The 20,000-nt window shown below is 45.8% G+C and overlaps 3 protein-coding genes across 3 annotated transcripts in view; all 3 read left to right on the top strand.

Moving 5' to 3' along the window:
* LOC105911437 (serine/threonine-protein kinase 31) overlaps window positions 1-1,870 on the top strand; it is a 16,307-nt gene extending 14,437 nt beyond the window's left edge. The window contains exons 16-18 of the mRNA XM_031576476.1: window positions 58-189; window positions 1,322-1,393; window positions 1,550-1,870. Of these exons, the coding sequence (XP_031432336.1) occupies window positions 58-189; window positions 1,322-1,393; window positions 1,550-1,645 (300 nt within the window). The 3' untranslated portion in view covers window positions 1,646-1,870. The remainder of the gene's footprint in view (window positions 1-57; window positions 190-1,321; window positions 1,394-1,549) is intronic.
* Window positions 1,871-11,588: 9,718 nt separating this feature from the next.
* On the top strand, window positions 11,589-13,094 carry LOC105911426 (pro-neuropeptide Y). Its single transcript, XM_031576263.1, has 3 exons — window positions 11,589-12,002; window positions 12,108-12,191; window positions 12,988-13,094. The coding sequence occupies exons 1-3, from the start codon at window positions 11,692-11,694 to the stop codon at window positions 13,010-13,012; spliced, it is 420 nt and encodes a 139-aa protein (XP_031432123.1). The 5' UTR covers window positions 11,589-11,691; the 3' UTR covers window positions 13,013-13,094.
* A 715-nt stretch (window positions 13,095-13,809) lies between these two features.
* The window catches only part of pals2a (protein associated with LIN7 2, MAGUK family member a), an 18,434-nt gene continuing 12,243 nt past the window's right edge, over window positions 13,810-20,000 (top strand). Inside the window, exons 1-3 of the mRNA XM_042709111.1 lie at window positions 13,810-14,209; window positions 18,713-18,780; window positions 19,525-19,643. Coding sequence (XP_042565045.1) covers window positions 18,747-18,780; window positions 19,525-19,643 — 153 coding nt within the window. The 5' untranslated portion in view covers window positions 13,810-14,209; window positions 18,713-18,746. The remainder of the gene's footprint in view (window positions 14,210-18,712; window positions 18,781-19,524; window positions 19,644-20,000) is intronic.

Below are 20,000 nucleotides of genomic sequence, written 5' to 3'. Positions count from 1 at the left end.
AGCAGAGGTAGATGGCTGTTGGCCTTGAGATGTGTGTGTGTGTGTGTGTGTGATTAGGAGCAGAGGGGTGTTGATGGAGTCATGAAGGCTGGAAACATCAGCCTTCTTCCCCCGGAGTACCATCAGGCCGGCAACACACACACCACTGCAGCCAGTGACATGTACGCCTACGGCTGCTTACTGCTCTGGGTACGACCACACACACACACACACACACACACACACACACACACACACACACACACCACTGCAGCCAGTGACATGTACGCCTATGGCTGCTTACTGCTCTGGGTACGACCACACACACACACACACACACACACACACACACCACTGCAGCCAGTGACCTGTACGCCTACGGCTGCTTACTGCTCTGGGTACGACCACACACACACACACACACACACACACACACACACCACTGCAGCCAGTGACATGTACGCCTATGGCTGCTTACTGCTCTGGGTACGACCACACACACACACACACACACACACACACACACCACTGCAGCCAGCGACATGTACGCCTACGGCTGCTTACTGCTCTGGGTACGACCACACACACACACACTCTCTCTCACACACACACACACACACACACACACACACACACACACACACACACCACTGCAGCCAGTGACATGTACGCCTACGGCTGCTTACTGCTCTGGGTACGCACACACACACACACACCACTGCAGCCAGCGACATGTACGCCTACGGCTGCTTACTGCTCTGGGTACGCACACACACACACACACACACACACCACTGCAGCCAGCGACATGTACGCCTACGGCTGCTTACTGCTCTGGGTACGCACACACACACACACGCACCACTGCAGCCAGCGACATGTACGCCTACGGCTGCTTACTGCTCTGGGTACACACACACACACACACACACGCACCACTGCAGCCAGCGACATGTACGCCTACGGCTGCTTACTGCTCTGGGTACGCACACACACACACACACACACACGCACCACTGCAGCCAGCGACATGTACGCCTACGGCTGCTTACTGCTCTGGGTACGCGCACACACACACACACACACACACCACTGCAGCCAGCGACATGTACGCCTACGGCTGCTTACTGCTCTGGGTACGCGCACGCACACACACACACACACACACACACACACTCTCACACACACACACCTCACATAGCGACTTCATGCCTGAGGCTATTTGCTGGTCACACACCTGACCCTGTGATGGTTGATGTTGGGATTGATCCCGGTTGTAATATTTGGTTTGTGTGTGTGTCTGTATGTGTCTGTGTGTGTTTGTATGTGTGTGTGTTCACAGCTGCATCATCCGGACTTTGATGGAGCCATGGAATCAGACTCACAGATGCTGGACACCAGTGCACTGAACCTGGTTGGTGTATTCAAAACCTCTTTTTATGACACACACACAACCACACACACACACCACCACACAAACACACAACCACACACACACACACACAACCACACACACACACACACACACGCACACACACAACCACACACTCTCTTACTTCTCTGTCCCCAGGAGCCCCACCTCCGCACTCTCCTGTCGAAGCTGCTGATTGGCTGTGGCCGGCTGGCCGCCGCTGAGGTTCTGAAGGAGCTGTACTTCGCCGTGTAATAAGTGTTTAGTTTCGTGTTTATTGTTTATGTTATTGTTATTGTTTATTGTTTCTGTTTAATACTGGACCTTTGACCCTTTTTAAGTTCTGTTCTGTAGTTGCTGGTGTTTGTGTTGTTGTTGTTGTTGTTGACGAGTTGGCCGAGGGGTTGTGTTGTGTACGGGTCAGTGCCGGCTCCAGAGAAGAATAAATCTGAGGAGGCCTGTGAGGCCGGGTCACTCACATCAGGTCATGTCATGTCGTTCTGTTTGATTGGGCTGTTCCTCTAAAGCGCCGTGATTGAGATTGGGGGGTATTAGGGGGTGTCCAGAGCCCCCCCCCCCCCCCCCCCCCCCCCCCAGTGATGTTTGTCCAAAGGACCATGGAGAGGAGAAGAGGGGGGGGATTGAGGGATGTTCCTGAGAGATGGACCATGACTGAATTGGGGGGGGGGCCCGAGCGATGCCCCCTCTTAGTGATGGGTGAGTCTGTGCCTCCACTCTGCTGTCAATCTCTGCTGGCAATGTGTGTGTGTGTGTGTGTGTGTGTGTGTGTGTGTGTGTGGGGTGTGTGTGTGTGTGTGTGTGTGTGTGTGTGTGTGTGTGTGTGTGTGCTCCTCCACTCTGCTGTCAATCATGGGGTATTTGGACGGTAAATGGGCTCTTTCTGGGGGAACAGCTCTCATCTGCTCTGGCACTGGGGGAGAGGTTGCTCCGAGTTTCTCGTGGGCTCATAAAGTGTGTGTGAGTCTGCTGTGTGTGGTGTGTGTGGAGTGTGGTGTGTGTGTGTGTGTGTGTGTGTGTGTGAGTCTGCTGTGTGTGTGGGGAGTGTGTGTGTGTGTGTGAGTCTGCTGTGTGTGTGGGGAGTGTGGTGTGTGTGTGTGTGTGTGAGTCTGCTGTGTGTGGAGTGTGGTGTGTGTGTGTGTGTGTGAGTCTGCTGTGTGTGTGGGGTGTGTGAGTCTGCTGTGTGTGTGTGTGTGTCTGCTGTGTGTGGGGAGTCTGCTGTGTGTGTGTGTGTGTGGGGTGTGTGAGTCTGCTGTGTGTGTGTGTGTGTGTGTGTGTGTCTGCTGTGTGTGGGGAGTCTGCTGTGTGTGTGTGTGTGTGTGTGTGTGTGTGTGTGTGTGTGGGGTGTGTGGTGTAAACTCAGGATTAGGGTTGCAAAATTCCGGGAATATTCAAAGTTGGAAACTTTCCATGGGAATTAACGGGAATAAACGTTTTGACATTTTGGGGTTATTTACATTAACTGTGTTTACCTCGTCATACAGGACATCACATATTTATACTAACTATATTTACCTTGTCATATATGACAAAAACATTTTTTTGTCATAAGAAGACATGCATGCAAACATTCCTAATACAAATTTTAAAAATGACATTTTTGACTTCAATGGATTCTTTCATTGAACAACAAAAACATGAATGTTGAATAAAATAAATGTATTCCCTAGGATCCCTCCCCCAAAAAAGTCCCATTCTAAATGTAAAATGAAAGCATGTAGTTTAGCTTCTCAAGCCTTGTTTTTTCCCCTCTGAATCCTGGAGGAATGCACTGCGTGTGTGTGTGTGTGTGTGACGGGGTGTGTGTGTGTGTGACAGGGTGTGTGTGTGTGTGAGTTTAGCTTCTCAAGGAGGAATGCACTGCATGTGTGAGGGACAACGTTAGCCTCTTGCCAGCTAGACCATTTTGTTCCTGTGGACTATAAATACAGTCACCTGTCTGCGTCGTCAACCGATAATGGATACAGGGTGCTTTCTCAGACAAGAGGACTTCAGACTTTCATTTGACGCATTTGATCATGTCAGGTTGAGAGAAAAATAAAACAAGAATCCATTAATTCTGTCAATTTGGTTTACAATAGCAAGTTACATACTTCGCAAAGAAACACAGCATGTGCTGCATTTCATACATCTTTAATAGAGTTTTGAATGACGTTTTTATTGCAGTAATTACTTTATTTTCGATAAGTCGCCCAACTCGCGCTTTTTTGATGGACCCCAACAGCCGCGAGTAATCGAGGTGATGGTGTACTTCCGTGTGGACATACATACATACATCCTACTCTCACTGCTGTAAAAAGTTAGCCTACTGTATACAAATAAACTTGGTATTAAAATGAACATGGCTTCGGTGTAAAAAGTAATCAATATGCTAGGTAATGACAAAGACGTTCAAAAACAACAGAAAGTCATAGGTGTACGTTTCTGGCAGACAATGGGCCTCATTCTCGAACGCAGTTGAGAAGAATTTAGGAAGGAATTTCTTCTGAACTCGACTTCCGGTGTTTTAGGAACAAATTTGACATTCAAGTTTTCTCATCTGGGATTTGTTCTGAATTTCAGAACGCGAAATAGCAGTCGTAAATCGGCCAGAAAATGTTCCGAACTAGCTGCATCCAGGGTTAGCCAGCTGAGCTAGGCTTGCGTCTTGTTTTCAACTACACTTAAGTTCCCTGTTATAGGCTTTTTATAGGCTATAACTTTTGCAAAAAGGGGGGAATGTCGTGAGACTACTGTGCCCTCACCCATCCCTCACTTTACAGACTTATTGTGTTGTGTCACAAACAATAAATTGCCTTTGTAAATCAGTATTTCCTGTGTGTTTCTCTGTAACTTGTCAACACCTAAGCCCTGGCAGTTTGTCTGAAATTGATGGAGTAAGTAAAGGCGGTGCAATGCCTCCCTGGGTCTTGAGCCTCCAAATAGAGGCCCATTGAGGACCACCCTGCTCTCTCCTCAAAACCCCTTTAACAGTGTATTTGCCACTTAGTTGTGACATTAACAAACATGCTACCAAGAGCTGTAAATATAATGTCTACATATATAATGAAACCAGGGGCGGCTTGTCCATAAGGGCGATTGGGGCGACGCACTGCCTAAGGGAAAAGAAAAAAACTGATGTATAAACGCAATATCCTTGTAAGTCGCGTAAATGACGACATGTACATTTAAATGTAATAATTTGTTTTCTGCCGGATTTTACCACTAGACCGTCTGATCTGCCTCTGTATGTCATTATCGAATCAGGTAACAGTCATTCAGTCAGCCTAAAGTCGTGCTTCAAATGGCCCCGCCCCTTCTGGGGCGAAATGAAAATCGCCCCAGACCTCTCCCATTGACTCCCATGTTAAATCCATTTTTTTTTTCACAAAACAGAGCTCTCAATGCATTCTCTATGGCTTCCGGGAGGGCTCGCCCCTCCATGTCGTGTCATAAGTAATGGACGTAAAAGCCTATACGAACGTCATACAGCTTCGACGGAGGCATATTCTGTCAAGATGGCTGCCGTCCAATAACTCGATTCGCTCTTTGACAGAAACTCCTTTTTAGTCGGCGTACTAATGAAGATAAATTGACAACAAAACAATTAGGACTTCCTAGACCAAATGTATCCATACAACAGGTTTCTACAAAGGGAGGGAAATCCTACATCCAAGAATTGGAACGAAAAAAATCGCGGTCGTGAAGTGGCTAACGCGGTCTGTATTTCTATATACCACTGTCACTTTTCATAGGTTTCACAGTGTGTTTCACCTTTCGCTTCTTGCACTAACACTGAATTATTTTTTATGTGATGACTTATTTTTCTTTTGTAAGCCAATACTTTCAAGATCAGTCAATAAATATTGTTGGTTTTGACTTATGTTGTCCCTTCTTTATGGTGTTACTGGACATATCATGTGTCCTGTTAAGCTATGTTACATCATACAACATTTCAAACACGTGGATAATGAAAAAGTGGGATAATTTAATGTGGAGCCACATCATGTTTGCTTATGAAGGCTCCTGGATGCAACTTTCTTCCATAGCTTTCCACCTGTAACTTGCTACTCTAGCTATGCAGCAAGAGGGGACATATTACTGTTGGCTGCTGCCAATAGTGGACAAAAAGGTATTGCTGTATGAGTTAATCAGCTAACTAAATGTACCTACTGAATGGGACGCCTTAATCATTATCAAAAAAATTGCCCCCCCTGAGAATTTTTTCAGGAGCCGCCACTGAATGAAACTATTATTTGTACTAGTTGCCCATGCATAATACTCATGACAAAGGCTGGTGTGTTGGCCTACCTCAGTGTAAGCACAAGTCTTTGCTTTGGTTCGACTGCCAGTCTGTCGCTGGAGATCTGCACCAATCAGTGACAGGATGTGGTCCATCTGCGATGGTGTCTTCTCAGGTACGCTCGATGATATTCAGATGATAAAACGCAACTCCTCCACCAGGTGGTAGAATGCCCCTTGCTCTCGCCTGCGCTGGTTGAGTTAATTTCCTCTTTTTTATTCTTTGGAGGAATAGAAGTAAGGCAAGTGCCTTCCGCTACTCACTGCAGGCACTGTAATAAAACAACTCTGTTGAGGTTAGATTATTCAACAACGCACAGATGTCATCAATGCTAGCCTATCTACAACTTGCCTGTCTGCAATTCCGAAGTTTAACATAACTTGCTATATATCAAACCTACTGAGTCAGACTACTATATTATCTTGATCTTTGATGTGGAAGCTGAAAACCCTTACTATTTCATTTGCAACTAGTTAGTTTGTATCGAATGAGTTAGTTTGTCTCACACCAACGTAAGTTTGTATCAAATGGTTTATGGTTTCTGTCCGTTGATGGTTGCTTGGTAACTGTCTGCCTCAAATTTAACGTTACATGAATCTTGTTTGAGTTACGGGTTATTGTAGACTTCATACTTACCCAGTGTGTCGTGTGTGCCATTAAAACCTGACAAATAATTATTATTATTAAATTATTGTTACTGTGATCCAGATGAACGGGTGCAGATGAACTTTGTTTTAAGAAATAAACTGCTGGTTTGTCAGTGCTGAACAATAGACAGAAATCACTTTAATTAAAGACATACACAAGTACTTATTCTGAAATCACTTTAATTAGACATACAAAAGCACTTATTCTGAAATCACTTTAATTAGAGACATACAAAAGCACTTATTCTGAAATCACTTTAATTAGAGACATACAAAAGCACTTATTCTGAAATCACTCTAATTAAAGAAATACAAAGGCACTCTGTTTATTATCTTCATAGCTTTTGAAAAGACAAATACTTATATGTACCACTGGACAATAATGATAATATTGCTATGATAATAATTTGATAATAATAATCCACTTTAAGATTATTCTGTTCCTATGCTGCCATCTAGGACAGTTGCTTTGAATGTCCTCAAGCTTAGCCCTTTCGTCTTATATTTATTTGTTCTAATAGTAAGTTTTTCTTCATATGACCCGAAGAGTTCTATGGTTATGGCACTCCTTTCAGCCACGGCAGCGCGTGTGTGTGTGTGTGTGTGTGCTCCATCAGCCTTCAGCCACGGCAGTGTGTGTGTGTGGTTTTGGCGCCCAGTGGATGGCGGCTACAGGTTCGCCGAGAACGCACACAACTCTGGCTTAACCAGCACACGGCTGATGGAGCACAGACACACACACACACACACACACACACACACAACTCTGGCTTAACCAGCACACGGCTGATGGAGCACAGACACACACACACACACACACAACTCTGGCTTAACCAGCACACGGCTGATGGAGCACACACACACACACACACACACTAACTCAGGGCAGGTGGTTTCGGGTTCACTCAACCCCAAGATCTCTCTCTCACACACACACACACACACACACACATACACATACCCCCCCACACACACATACCCCCACATATACACACACATACCTACACACATACACACACACACACACACATACCTTCACATACACACACACACATACCTTCACACACACACAGTAACATGTTCACTCAACCCCAGGATCAGGGTTAATGCTAAGCTAAGTAGCCAGGAAAGACGACGCTAATTGTTTAATGATGTGTAATTAATTAAGGGTTTGATCATTAATGAAGTGAAGCACAAACATGTCTCTCTCACACACACACACACACACACACACACACACATACACACACACACACACACACATACATTAATGAAGTGGAAGCACAAACATGTCACACACACACACACACACACACACACACTAATACTAATGAAGTGGAAGCACAAACATGTCTCGCGTAGCGTAAAGTCAGAGCATTGTCTCTCTGTAACCTTTAACCTCTACCTCATGCCTGAGCACTAACTGTTCCCGTGGAAACCATCTCTCTCTCACACACACACACACACACACACACACACCATCTAAAGCCTCTACTTACTCCCTCACACACACACACACACACCTGAGGCATCTGTAAACAGTGGAGCATACAACATGTCCCCCCTCAAGAGCACACACACACATACACACACACCCTGTCTCACACACACACACACACACACACACCTCCAGTGGAGCATGCAGCACGTCCCCCCTTAAGAGCACAATAGCAGCTGAATGTCAGTGTTTGAATGGCGTCTTGATTAGGATGCACTGCTGGGTTACAATGTGGCACACACACACACACTCACACACTTGATTAAGATGCGCTTATAATGTGGCAGGCTAGCTGTGCCATTCAATTAGCGCCCGTCCAGCATTGATGCAATCAGTCAGAACCCTTGCTTTTACGCTCTTACGCCTGATTGGCTCATGATGTGAGGCCGGTGGACACTATCAGACCCACTACAGAAGCTGCGGACTGACTCTACACACACAGACACGGGAGCAGATGTCAGGACCTCCAGAGAGCAGTCCTGTGTCGGCCCTTAGGTGCTGAACTGTGTCGGCCCTTAGGTAGGGGACTGGTAGACTGTGTCGGCCCTTAGGTAGTGGACTGTTAAGCTTAATTTATGGTCGGCCTTTTACGCCCCTTGCGAGCCCCCTCCGAGTACCTCTTGCATTGCACAGTGTCTATTTCTTGGTAACTTTTAACAAAAAGCAAAAAAAAGTCAAACAAACTATTTTTAAATCGCTGTTTATCTTGTGGGTAGTAGCATGCTAACATTAGATAGCTGTCTCAGACACCTCGCAAATCCCCTCAGACGTATTTTACTATAAATGTTAACGAGTCCGTCGATGCAACTGCGTGGCCAAGCAGTAACGCAGTCGCAGAAGAATGTCGGCCTTAAGACTGTGTCGGCCCTTAGGTAGTGGATTGTTACTGAACGTTCAGACATGGCATATGACCAGGCGTAATTCGTCAGGTGAAATTTCGTCTTGAAGGACGAGGGTGGTCAGTTACAAGTTCAGTTGCAGTGCAGCGCCCGGCTGCCGGCGCCGGCGACTAGGAAGCTGAAGAGCTAAATAGCTAGTTAGTGGATTATTTGCTCCAAATATGTTCATGAGCAAAGTAAACAACAATCAAATGTTTATATGGACAACAACTCATGTTCTACAGAAACACCATATCATTCATATCAGCATGCTAACGTTATATGTAACTTATAAGCAGCTAGCTAGCTACTATGTGTTCTAATAGATTTTCAGTTAGTGTTAGCAGCAAGCTAACAATAATGGTCGAGAGCTTCAGTTAAGACCTACAATATTCAGTTTGCCCTGACAGCATTCGTGTAGCATATAAACAACAAACAGAGTCGATAGTTCGTCTCCCATTCAATCCCAATGAGAGCGAGACGAATTACGCCTGGTCATAAGCCATGTCTGAACATGACGTTAGACTGTGTCGGCCCTTAGGTGGTTGACTGTTAGACTGTGTCGACCCTTAGGTGGTTGACTGTTAGACTGTGTCGACCCTTAGGTGGTTGACTGTTAGACTGTGTCGACCCTTAGGTGGTTGACTGTGTCGGCCATTAAGTGCTGAAGTGTTAAACTGTGACAGTTGTTCCTAAGCTGTTCCTAAAATAGTTCATTGGAGCACTGAAGGAACCTCTTCAAAAGTGAGGCCACGGCCCTCAAGCGTTCGGCCAGGAAGGATGCTGAGAAACTGAAGATGCAGTCTGCAATTCAACCAATCAAATGATTTGTGCTCCTGAAGCTCCCTTCGAGTTGATTGGGTGGAATTGTTTATGGCTTGGTTTGAGTCGCTATTTGTTTTCCATTTCCAGAACCAGAAACATGCAGGAGTTCTGCTCCCATGCGTCCAGCCAGGGCACTGAAAGGGTTAAACATGAGCGCACACACACACACAGAGATAACATACATACATCCCCACACAAACATACATATATACACACACACACACACACATGCAGTACACACAGATAACACATACATACACCCCCACACAAACATACATATATACACACACACACACACATGCAGTACACACAGATAACACATACATACACCCCCACACAAACATACACACACACACACACACATGCAGTACACACAGAGATAACATACAGTATATACACCCCCACACAAACATACACATATACACACACACACACACACACACACACACGCATGCAGTACACACAGATAACATACATACACCCCCACACAAACATACACACACACACACACACATGCAGTACACACAGAGATAACATACAGTATATACACCCCCACACAAACATACACATATACACACACACACACACGCATGCAGTACACACAGATAACATACATACACCCCCACACAAACATACACATATGCAGTACACACATGCTCTCATATACACACACACACACACATATGCAGTACACACATGCTCTCATATACACACACACACACACACACACACACACACACATATGCAGTACACACAGATAACACATACATACACCCCCACACAAACATACACATATATATACACACACACACACACACACACATGCAGTAGACACAGATGACACATATACACACACACACACACATGCAGTAGACACAGATATAACACATATATACACCCCCACACAAACACACACATATGCAGTACACACATGCTCTCATACACACACACACACATATGCAGTACACACATGCTCTCATACACACACACACACACACACACACACATGGAGTACACACAGATAACACGTACATACACCCCCACACAGCTCATATACACACACATACACACACACAGTGACACTGGAGTTTGATGCTTGGGGTTCTTTAATGAGGAGAAAGTGAGTGAGTTCACAGGATTTGTGATTTAAAAGGAAATTATGACTCATAGTGAAGACCCTATTTTATCTTTCTGTTTAATCCTCTTATGTTCTGCTTCTGAATGAAGTTTTGGGGATTATTTTAGCTTTTTCTAGGCACATTGTTTCATTGTGTTTCTGGAGACCATGCTGAACTGGTAACGTGTCTATAATCTTATCCAGTAGGTATCAACTCTTGAGTGGTGCCTTGGTAGTGAGAGCAGAGACACACACACACACACACACACACACACACACGTTCACACAGCTGAACAGTCTCCTGCGCAGAGACACACACACACACACACACACACACACACTCACACGTTCACACAGCTGAACGGTCTCCTGCGCAGAGACACACACATGCACACACACACACACACACTCACACCTTCCTGTGCAGGGTGATGTCCTGATTTAAAGGATTCGCAGGTTTTTGTCAAAATAAGACCAGTAAAATTATGTCATTATTTGTTTCAAGTGTCATACATGCACAAACATTTCCAGGGCCTAAGGCTGGATCTTAAGCAGTTAACGCATGATACAGAGGTAATATTAATTGAATCAACAAGCTCTTATCACCCGTTCTTCAGAATTACATGATTGGATAGAAATGTTAAGTTTTACAGCAAAAGTGCACCTGAAACACTGAAATGCATATATGCCCTTAAATATATAAATGCCCAAGTCTAGTCTATGTTTGTTATAGACAATTTTTGGGACGAGCTTGTTTTTATAAAAGGTGTTATTAGAATATATGTATATCTATATATTATATTTATACCTATATCCTGCACCAATCACCCGAGTGTTGTACGGGACCGCACGCGTTTGACGCATTCTCTCCTGATCCCGCGCGCACTATAAATCGCGACCCGAGCCGAATTTTGAGTCTTGAAGAATCCACAAGTCAGTGCACGAGGACGAGCTGTAGTGTCGCTTGAAAGAGTGTGAAGTTTTTGCAAACCGCAGACATTTCACAGGATTCTTTATAATTAAAAAAAAAGGTATAATGTTAGTCTTGTCTCCTCATGGCATTTTCGCAGTTTTGTCTGATTTGAATTATAGCTACATTTGTACGTCGGTACTCGGGAGTTTTCAACCCATAACCTGTTTCTTTCTCTGTTTCTCGCGCGGTTGTGAAGTTGTGAAGATGCGCTCGCAGCTGATGCTGTCGCTGGGTCTCGCGCTGCTCTGGATGGTAGCCGTGGCGCACGCCTACCCGTTCAAACCGGACAACCCGGGGCAGAACGCGCCAGCAGAAGATCTCGCCAAGTACTACTCTGCGTTACGACACTACATCAACCTCATCACTCGACAAAGGTATGTTTCAAAGTACAGAATCCAAGTCAGTACAGTCGTTATGTCAAATTGATCTGAACATCTGTGTGGTTTGGTGAACACCGTTAAACTAGTTAATTCCCGCAGGTACGGGAGAAGATCCAGCCCGGAGGCGCTCTACTCAGACCTGCTGCTGCGCGAGAGCTCCGAGAGCATCCCCTCGCGGGCCAGGTGTGTGTTCTATAGCTTATCACGTGCAGCCTACCGACTCCGCTATGGGACTAGTTTGACTAATCAGTTGGATTTTGACGTTTGAATGCTGATGTGTGTTATTTTTATATATTATGTTTTAGGTGGTGTGTGTGTGCATAGTCTTAGAATATACTTTAAATCTGCTCTTTATCAATAGCATCCCAAAATGTGTTTAGACGCATGTTTCCTAAAGTCTGTTTTCCATTGAAATGCCTTCAGGTTAGTCTAGCTAGCCACACCAAGGGATGGCGACACTAATGGCGTCTCTGACAGCGTGACGGACATTCATTATGAAATCAGTGACATTCTCACTGCATGGACTTAGAATGCCTGTCGTGACTGTGTTTTGCTTAGGCACTGATTACCACTAACACCGCCCACCACTATCCTCACACACACGCACACACACGAGCGCACAGAGTAATTCTCACGCAGCCAGTGTTCACTAAGGTGGTTCTTCTCTGCTGTGCTCAGGTTCCAGACTGTGAATAATACCATCACAGATAATAAATAATATATATAATATAATACCATCACAGATAATAAATAATGCATTTCCAACCTTATGTTGTGTGTGTGTGTGTGTGTGTGTGTTCCAACCTTATGTTGGTCTAAAATGCATATGTTTGGTGTGTTGGAATGACACGTCTGTGCCGTGATAGAAGAACTTAACACATATGGAAACAACTGAGCAGTCGAGTGTGTGTGTGTGTGTGTGTGTGTGTGTGCCAGCTTGCTCTTTGCCTCTCACGCCCATCCACCTGTCTGCTTGCAGGTATGACGACCTGCCCGCCTGGTGAAGTCCGCCTAGACCGAAGAGTATTCATCCAGCATTCCTTCCGTTCGGCTAGCATTCTGTTACGTGTGTGCATTCTCTCCCTCTCTCTCACACACACTGATTAGGGACTATTTGTATATGTCATAATCAAAATATAATTGTGTAACAATTTATGTTTGTGCAAGATTGATCAAACTGTTGATCTTGTGTGTTGTTGCCTTATTGTTCGACCGTACATATGTCCGTCCTGTGTGCATTCTCTCTCTCTCTCTCTCTCACACACACAAAGACATTTACATACGTCCGTCCTGCCTTTTGTGTTTAAATAAACTGAGTTCGACTAAAGAGGGTGTGTTCTGTGTCTACGGCATGTTGCATGCGCACATTCAAATTAAACCAAAACGAAATTTTCTCTGAAATCACTAAACGGAATCGCAATATTTCACAGTCGTTTTTAATAAGGTCCATTCAATTTCGAAGAATGAATTATTCTGCTCTATGTACTGGCTGCTACAGCCCCCTGCCGGCAACGTCCTGTTACTACCCAGCTGTAAGGAAGGGTCGGACGTATATAATTGATTTGTTTTGTAACATTTATATTAGGTTCTACTGGAGTACTATAAACCAAGATTGGCTTTAGTGGATATTTTTAGAGTCGGCTATCTAGTCCCTGTGTTAGGCGCATGAGCACCTTGCCTGTTGGGAAAGAAGATTAATATGTAATCCTGTTAGCCGTCCTGTCGAGCATGTAATTAATACGCAGGTGAACCTTAGCTTCCTTGTGTAAGTACAGCTATATGGAACTTCACGGTCTATTTGTGGTATCTACAAAAATCCCAAGGCAAGGCGTAGCACGTGTGTGTGTGTGTGTGTGTGTGTGTGTGTGTGTGTGTGTGTTAAAGAGTAGGCTACGACTGTGTTTGTCGGTCATTGCAGGCTGATCTGGATAATGAGCTAAATCGTCCCACATGCAAACTCATGAGCTGCATATCCATGAAAGTTGCCCTCTATAACGGGCTAATCTCCGGCTGACAGTGGTGGGAGTTTATCATCGTCCGTTCCCGACACTTTGACTGGTCTGCGCGCCGATACGTCACCGGGGGGGCAAGTCCATGCTTCGTGACGGGCACCAGGCGCGAGGTAACGAGTGTTTTTTCCCCGCCGCCAGTGCTATGGAGATTTAAATTTCTTTCCCGGGACGAAGTCGCACAGGACATTGGTAAGTCATAACGATAGCCATACAAAACTACATGATCATGTAAAGACCGTTTATAGTTCTGTAGTAGTTAGCTAGCGCAATTACAACAGGAGCGGCAAGTGTTGTCAATTAACGTTAAGTGGTGCACAGTTCAGTGGCGTTAAGGTTACACACCAAAGCTTATATTAAGCGTGGCAGCTCAGTATGCTTGAGGACACCTTAAACCAGCCTGATCCAGCCAGCTACCTAATAATAACCACGTAGCTAACGTTAATTACAAACTAGTGCTAACGTGTGGATCTCTCGTTGGTAAAGTTAGCGAACGTTAGGTCAGAGTAATTGTAATTGTAACGGTATCTTCTGTTGACCTGCACATAATTAATAACAAACGTTATGAAGATAAATGAAGGGGGTTATTTAGCGAGTGTAACTTATTTGGCTAGCTAACATAACCTAGTAGTTGCGTTTATACTGTAATGAATCACGAGTCCTTCCTCACGGCAGTAAAAGCTAACATGGCTAGTAAGCGACTTCTCGCCACAAGCCAGTTCTCTCCTGATGGTGTTGTTTTTCCCAGAATAACAGTCCTTCTAACGCTGCTGTGTCTAACGTACCTTGGCTGTAATGAGTTCACATTTCGGTGCAGCTAACGTACTCAGGTGTTAGCACGCGAGCTAACCGTGGTTCCGTGCCGTGCGGAAGTTCACCGGGACATGACACGTGCAGTGAACACTGGAAAAGCATGTTTTGCCCGTGTGCAGAAGATGAACCGACAGACCCCAAAGACGCAGAAACCTGAACAACCTGTCAGAATGGCTAGCTAGCGACGAGGTGACAGTTTTGAATGAAACGCCATTGTCCCGAGAGTCTGTTGTGACCTGTTTCAGCGCCACCCGCACAAATGAATGACATGCGCAACCAGAGTTAATCGTAGTGGCAAATTAGTGTAATAAGATGAGAAGTTACATTCGATTGAAATGGACGTAACGGGTGACGTTTCTCTCAGTTGGGGCTTTTTAAGACGGTGAAAAACGTTAGACAAAGTGGGGATTGCGCAATCGCTGCTATAGGCTAAATGCATGTGGACCCCCATATTCTCTCGTTATGATCATCTCTCAAGTTCATTGGCCGTGTGGCTAAATGGTTAAGCCTATGGATTTTGTGTAAAAGAGACACGCCACTGTTCATTCATTCAAGGTTTCCCCGTCCACTCCCGCCGTCCAGGCGTCCTTTGTTTGTGTTGTGAGTTCCTGGGTTACGTTGGTTGATCCTTTGTTTGCCAGGGTCTGAACGTGCACACCTAGCGGCGCGAAGCTTCAGGTAAAACCAAAATAGGCTACCTCCCCATCGGGACCGGGACGGCGCCGCTGGGCTCGGCGGGAGTAGGCGGTTACTGGTGTGAGTCAAACATTCTGCCTCCCTCAGAGAAAGCCTCATTCATGGCGGAGGTATGCTTATTATGACTCGGTAGTTTTAAAGGGGCGTTTGTGAATCCGGGACGAACACACCCCGTCGGCAGGCAAGCGCACTCCATACCGTCGCCGCCTAGGCTCGAGAGCTTTCGGCCCAGGGACTTGGGCAGCGGGAGACCCGCCCCTCTGCGCGTGGGAGTCAGAGAGAGAGAGACGTAAAGAGTGTTTGAATCAGAGAGAGAGAGGGAGATGGAGAGAGAGACAGAGACAGAAAGAGTGTGTTGAAACTAAAGTAACAGGAACAGATTCAGGACGTTTCACCCCCTGGATCAGTTTAAGTGAATCTATCTTCTTCGAGGCTCTTTAAAAGCCTAATGTGTGTGTGGTCAAGCGCTCTGATCCCTGGCGAGGTCACTCGCTGACTCTGACCTCTGGTTCAGCCCTGTGCACTCCTCACCTAATGCTATTAATCTTCTCCGTCACACACACACTCCTCACCTAATGCTATTAATCTTCTCCGTCACACACAAGGCTCATCTTACCCTGGGCTCCACACCCTGGCACACTCAGCTCAGTGTGTGCCAAATGTGTCAGGGACCAGGTGCCCAGGTGTGTCAGTGATCAGGTGTGTCAGGTGTGTGTGTGTGTGTGTGTGTCAGTGATCAGGTGTGTCAGTGATCAGGTGTGTGTGTGTGTCAGTGATCAGGTGTGTGTGTGTCAGTGATCAGGTGTGTCAGGTGTGTGTGTGTGTGTGTGTCAGTGATCAGGTGTGTCAGTGATCAGGTGTGTGTGTGTGTGTGTGTCAGTGATCAGGTGTGTGTGTGTCAGTGATCAGGTGTGTGTGTGTGTGTCAGTGATCAGGTGTGTGTGTGTGTGTGTGTGTGTCAGTGATCAGGTGTGTGTGTGTGTGTGTCAGTGATCAGGTGTGTGTGTCAGTGACCAGGTGTGTGTGTGTGTGTGTGTGTCAGTGATCAGGTGTGTGTGTCAGTGATCAGGTGTCTGTGTGTGTGTGTGTCAGTGATCAGGTGTGTGTGTGTGTGTGTCAGTGATCAGGTGTGTGTCAGTGACCAGGTGTGTGTGTGTGTGTGTCAGTGATCAGGTGTGTATGTCAGTGACCAGGTGTGTGTGTGTGTGTGTGTGTGTGTGTGTGTGTGTGTCAGTGATCAGGTGTGTGTGTGTGTTAGTGATCAGGTGTGTGTGTGTGTGTGTGTCAGTGACCAGGTGTGTGTGTGTGTGTGTCAGTGATCAGGTGTGTGTGTCAGTGACCAGGTGTGTGTGTGTGTGTGTGTGTGTGTCAGTGATCAGGTGTGTGTGTGTGTCAGTGATCAGGTGTGTGTGTGTCAGTGATCAGGTGTGTGTGTATCAGTGATCAGGTGTGTTTGTCAGGTGTGTGTGTGTGTGTGTGTCAGTGATCAGGTGTGTGTGTGTCAGTGATCAGGTGTGTTTGTCAGGTGTGTGTGTGTGTGTGTCAGTGATCAGGTGTGTTTGTCAGGTGTGTGTGTGTGTGTGTGTGTGTGTCAGTGATCAGGTGTGTTTGTCAGGTGTGTGTGTGTGTGTGTGTCAGTGATCAGGTGTGTCAGTGATCAGGTGTGTGTGTGTCAGTGATCAGACACACACACACACAGACACCAAACAGCTTCTAACCCCAACAGCTTCTAACCCAAACTTGTGTGACTATCTGCACTACATGACTTAGCTACTTATACACACTGATGTTTACATTCTATCTGCACTACACGTACCCAGGGCCACTGCAACCCAACATATGTGCGATATCTCAGCTGCTATGCCATAGTTTTGTATTTATCTTATTTCTTTCTTATAGATAAAACAAATATATACATTTTATATTTTATTTATATTTTGCACTTTAAATTAGTTAGTTTGAACTCTTTCTATTTTGAATTGTTGTCTTATGCGTGAGTGGACCGTGGGTTCTAACGTCTGTCAGTATAGGGGCTACCTATAGCAACCGCCATCATCATATAGGTAGCCTATAGCAACTGCCATCATCATATACAGTAGATAGCCTATAGCAACCGCCATCATCATATAGGTATACTCCTGTAAGTCTTCTCGTAATCAAACCTATCTTATTGGCCTGTAGATTTCTGTATGAAACTTTATTGCAAATGTTTGTGGCATACAATGTTTGTGTGTTTGTGGCGTTCAGTGTGTGTGTGTTTGTGGCGTACAGTGTGTGTGTGTGTTTGTAGTGAGTGTGTGTTTGTGGCGTACAATGTGTGTGTGTTTATGGCGTACAATGTGTGTGTGTTTGTGGCATACAGTGTGGGTGTGTGTGGCCTACAATGTGTGTGTGTTTATGGCGTACAATGTGGGTGTGTTTGTGGCCTACAGTGTGTGTGTGTGTGTGTGTGTGTGTGTGTGGCCTACAATATGTGTGTGTGTTTGTGGCGTATAATGTGTGTGTCTGTGTTTGTGGCGTACAGTGTGTGATAGATAGATAGATGGATTAATCCCGAGGGAAATTTAGTGTGTGTGTGGTGTACAGTGTGTGCGTGTGTGTTGACTCCCTGTTATCTTGCATCTGGTTGGTGTGTATGGGACATTGTGTGCATCGTCTGTGTGTGTGTGTGTGTGTGTGTGTTAAGTGACTGGTTTTGCAGGTGTATGTCTGTGTTAAGTGACTGGTTTTGCAGGTGTGTGTGTGTTAAGTGACTGTGGTTTTGCTACGCTTGTGGTTGTGTGTGTGTGTGTAAGTGTGTGGTCGGTCTGTATGTAAGAATGTAGGTGTGTGCTTACTGACTGGTTTTACAGATTGTCTCTGTGTGTGTGTGTGTTTACTGATGAAGGATTTGCTGACTCTGGCAGGTGTGCATTAGGTGTGTGTGTGTCTCAGACTGTGTGTGTGTGTGTGTGTTTACTGCCGGTGGTTTTTGCTGACCCTGACAGGGGTACATAAGGTGTGTGTGTGTGTGTGTGTGTTTACTGCCGGTGGTTTTTGCTGACCCTGACAGGGGTACATAAGGTGTGTGTGTGTGTGTGTGTGTGTTTACTGCCGGTGGTTTTTGCTGACCCTGACAGGGGTACATAAGATGTGTGTGTGTGTGTGTGTGTGTTTACTGACGGTGGTTTTTGCTGACCCTGGCAGGTGTGTGTCAGGTGTGTGCTGCTGGTGCTGGAGCATGATGACAGTGGCCTCGGCCAAATCAGGAGCAGGTAAGCCTAGGGAGGCCACACACGCACACGCACACGCACACGCACACGCACACGCACACACACACACATACATACACGCACACAGTCTGAAGCTGAGGTGTTGGTGTGTCTTTATGGTGGAGTTCTTACATCAGCAACAAGTTTTATTTTACAAAACAATTCTAGTTCATCTGTGTGTGTTTGTGTGTGGGTCATCTATCATTCCTCCCTCGTGTGTGAGTGTGAGACTTGTTTACTGAGATATCTCATACACACTATCTGTCTCTGCAGCTCTCACTCTCTCACACACACACACACACACACTTGTTCACACGCACACACACACACACTCTTTTACACACACACTCTTTTACACACACACACACACACACGCACACACACACTCTTTCACAAACACACACACTCTTTTACACACACACACAGACACACACACACAGAGTATCACTCAGGTTGCTGCCTAACCCTGTTGCTGTGACCAGAGAGTGGTGCTGAAAGGCTGCCTCTATTAATCACAGTGTCTGTGTGTGTGTGAAAGAGTGTGAGTGTGTGTAAGAGTGTGTGTGTGTGTGTGTGTGTGTGTGTGTGTGTGTGTGTGTGTTCTGAAGATGTGTGTATTTGTATGTATTAATTGTATTGATCCATCTGTTTGTTTGTGACACTAAGCTTGTGTAAATATATTTGAAAGTCATACAACGTATTTTGAATGACTTTTCTGTGTGTGTGTGTGTGTGTGTGTGTGTGTAGCGATGCAGCAGGTGCTGGATAATCTGCGTGATCTTCCTCCTTCCTCTGGGGCTAAAGACATCGACCTCATCTTCCTCCGTGGCATCATGGAGAGCCCCATTGTTCGCTCACTGGCCAAGGTACACACACACACACACACACAGGCTCACACACACACACACACAGGCTCACACACACACAGGCTCACACACACACACACACACAGGCTCACACACAGGCTCACACACACACACACACAGGCTCACACACACACACACAGGCTCACACACACACACACACACACACACACACAGGCTCACACACTCACTCACACGCACATACTCGCACACACACGTACGCACACACACACACACTCACACACACACACAGGCTCACGCACACACACATACACTCACACACTCACCCTCACACGCTCACACACACGCACACAAACACGCTCACACACATGCACACACACAAGCTCACACGCTCACACA

This window comes from Clupea harengus, chromosome 11 (genome assembly GCF_900700415.2).
Source record: "Clupea harengus chromosome 11, Ch_v2.0.2, whole genome shotgun sequence".
NCBI classification, from domain to species: Eukaryota; Metazoa; Chordata; class Actinopteri; order Clupeiformes; family Clupeidae; genus Clupea; species Clupea harengus.
Note: the sequence above shows the minus strand (reverse complement) of the source record. Positions and strands in the feature narration are given on the sequence as shown.

Excerpts from the sequence above, each read along its gene's own strand:
- LOC105911426 (XM_031576263.1), top strand. The coding sequence starts at position 11,692 with ATGTTAGTCTTGTCTCCTCATGGCATTTTCGCAGTTTTGTCTGATTTG. Across the intron at positions 12,003-12,107 it reads AACCTCATCACTCGACAAAG|GTACGGGAGAAGATCCAGCC; the intron begins GTATGTTTCAAA and ends TAATTCCCGCAG. Across the intron at positions 12,192-12,987 it reads AGCATCCCCTCGCGGGCCAG|GTATGACGACCTGCCCGCCT; the intron begins GTGTGTGTTCTA and ends GTCTGCTTGCAG.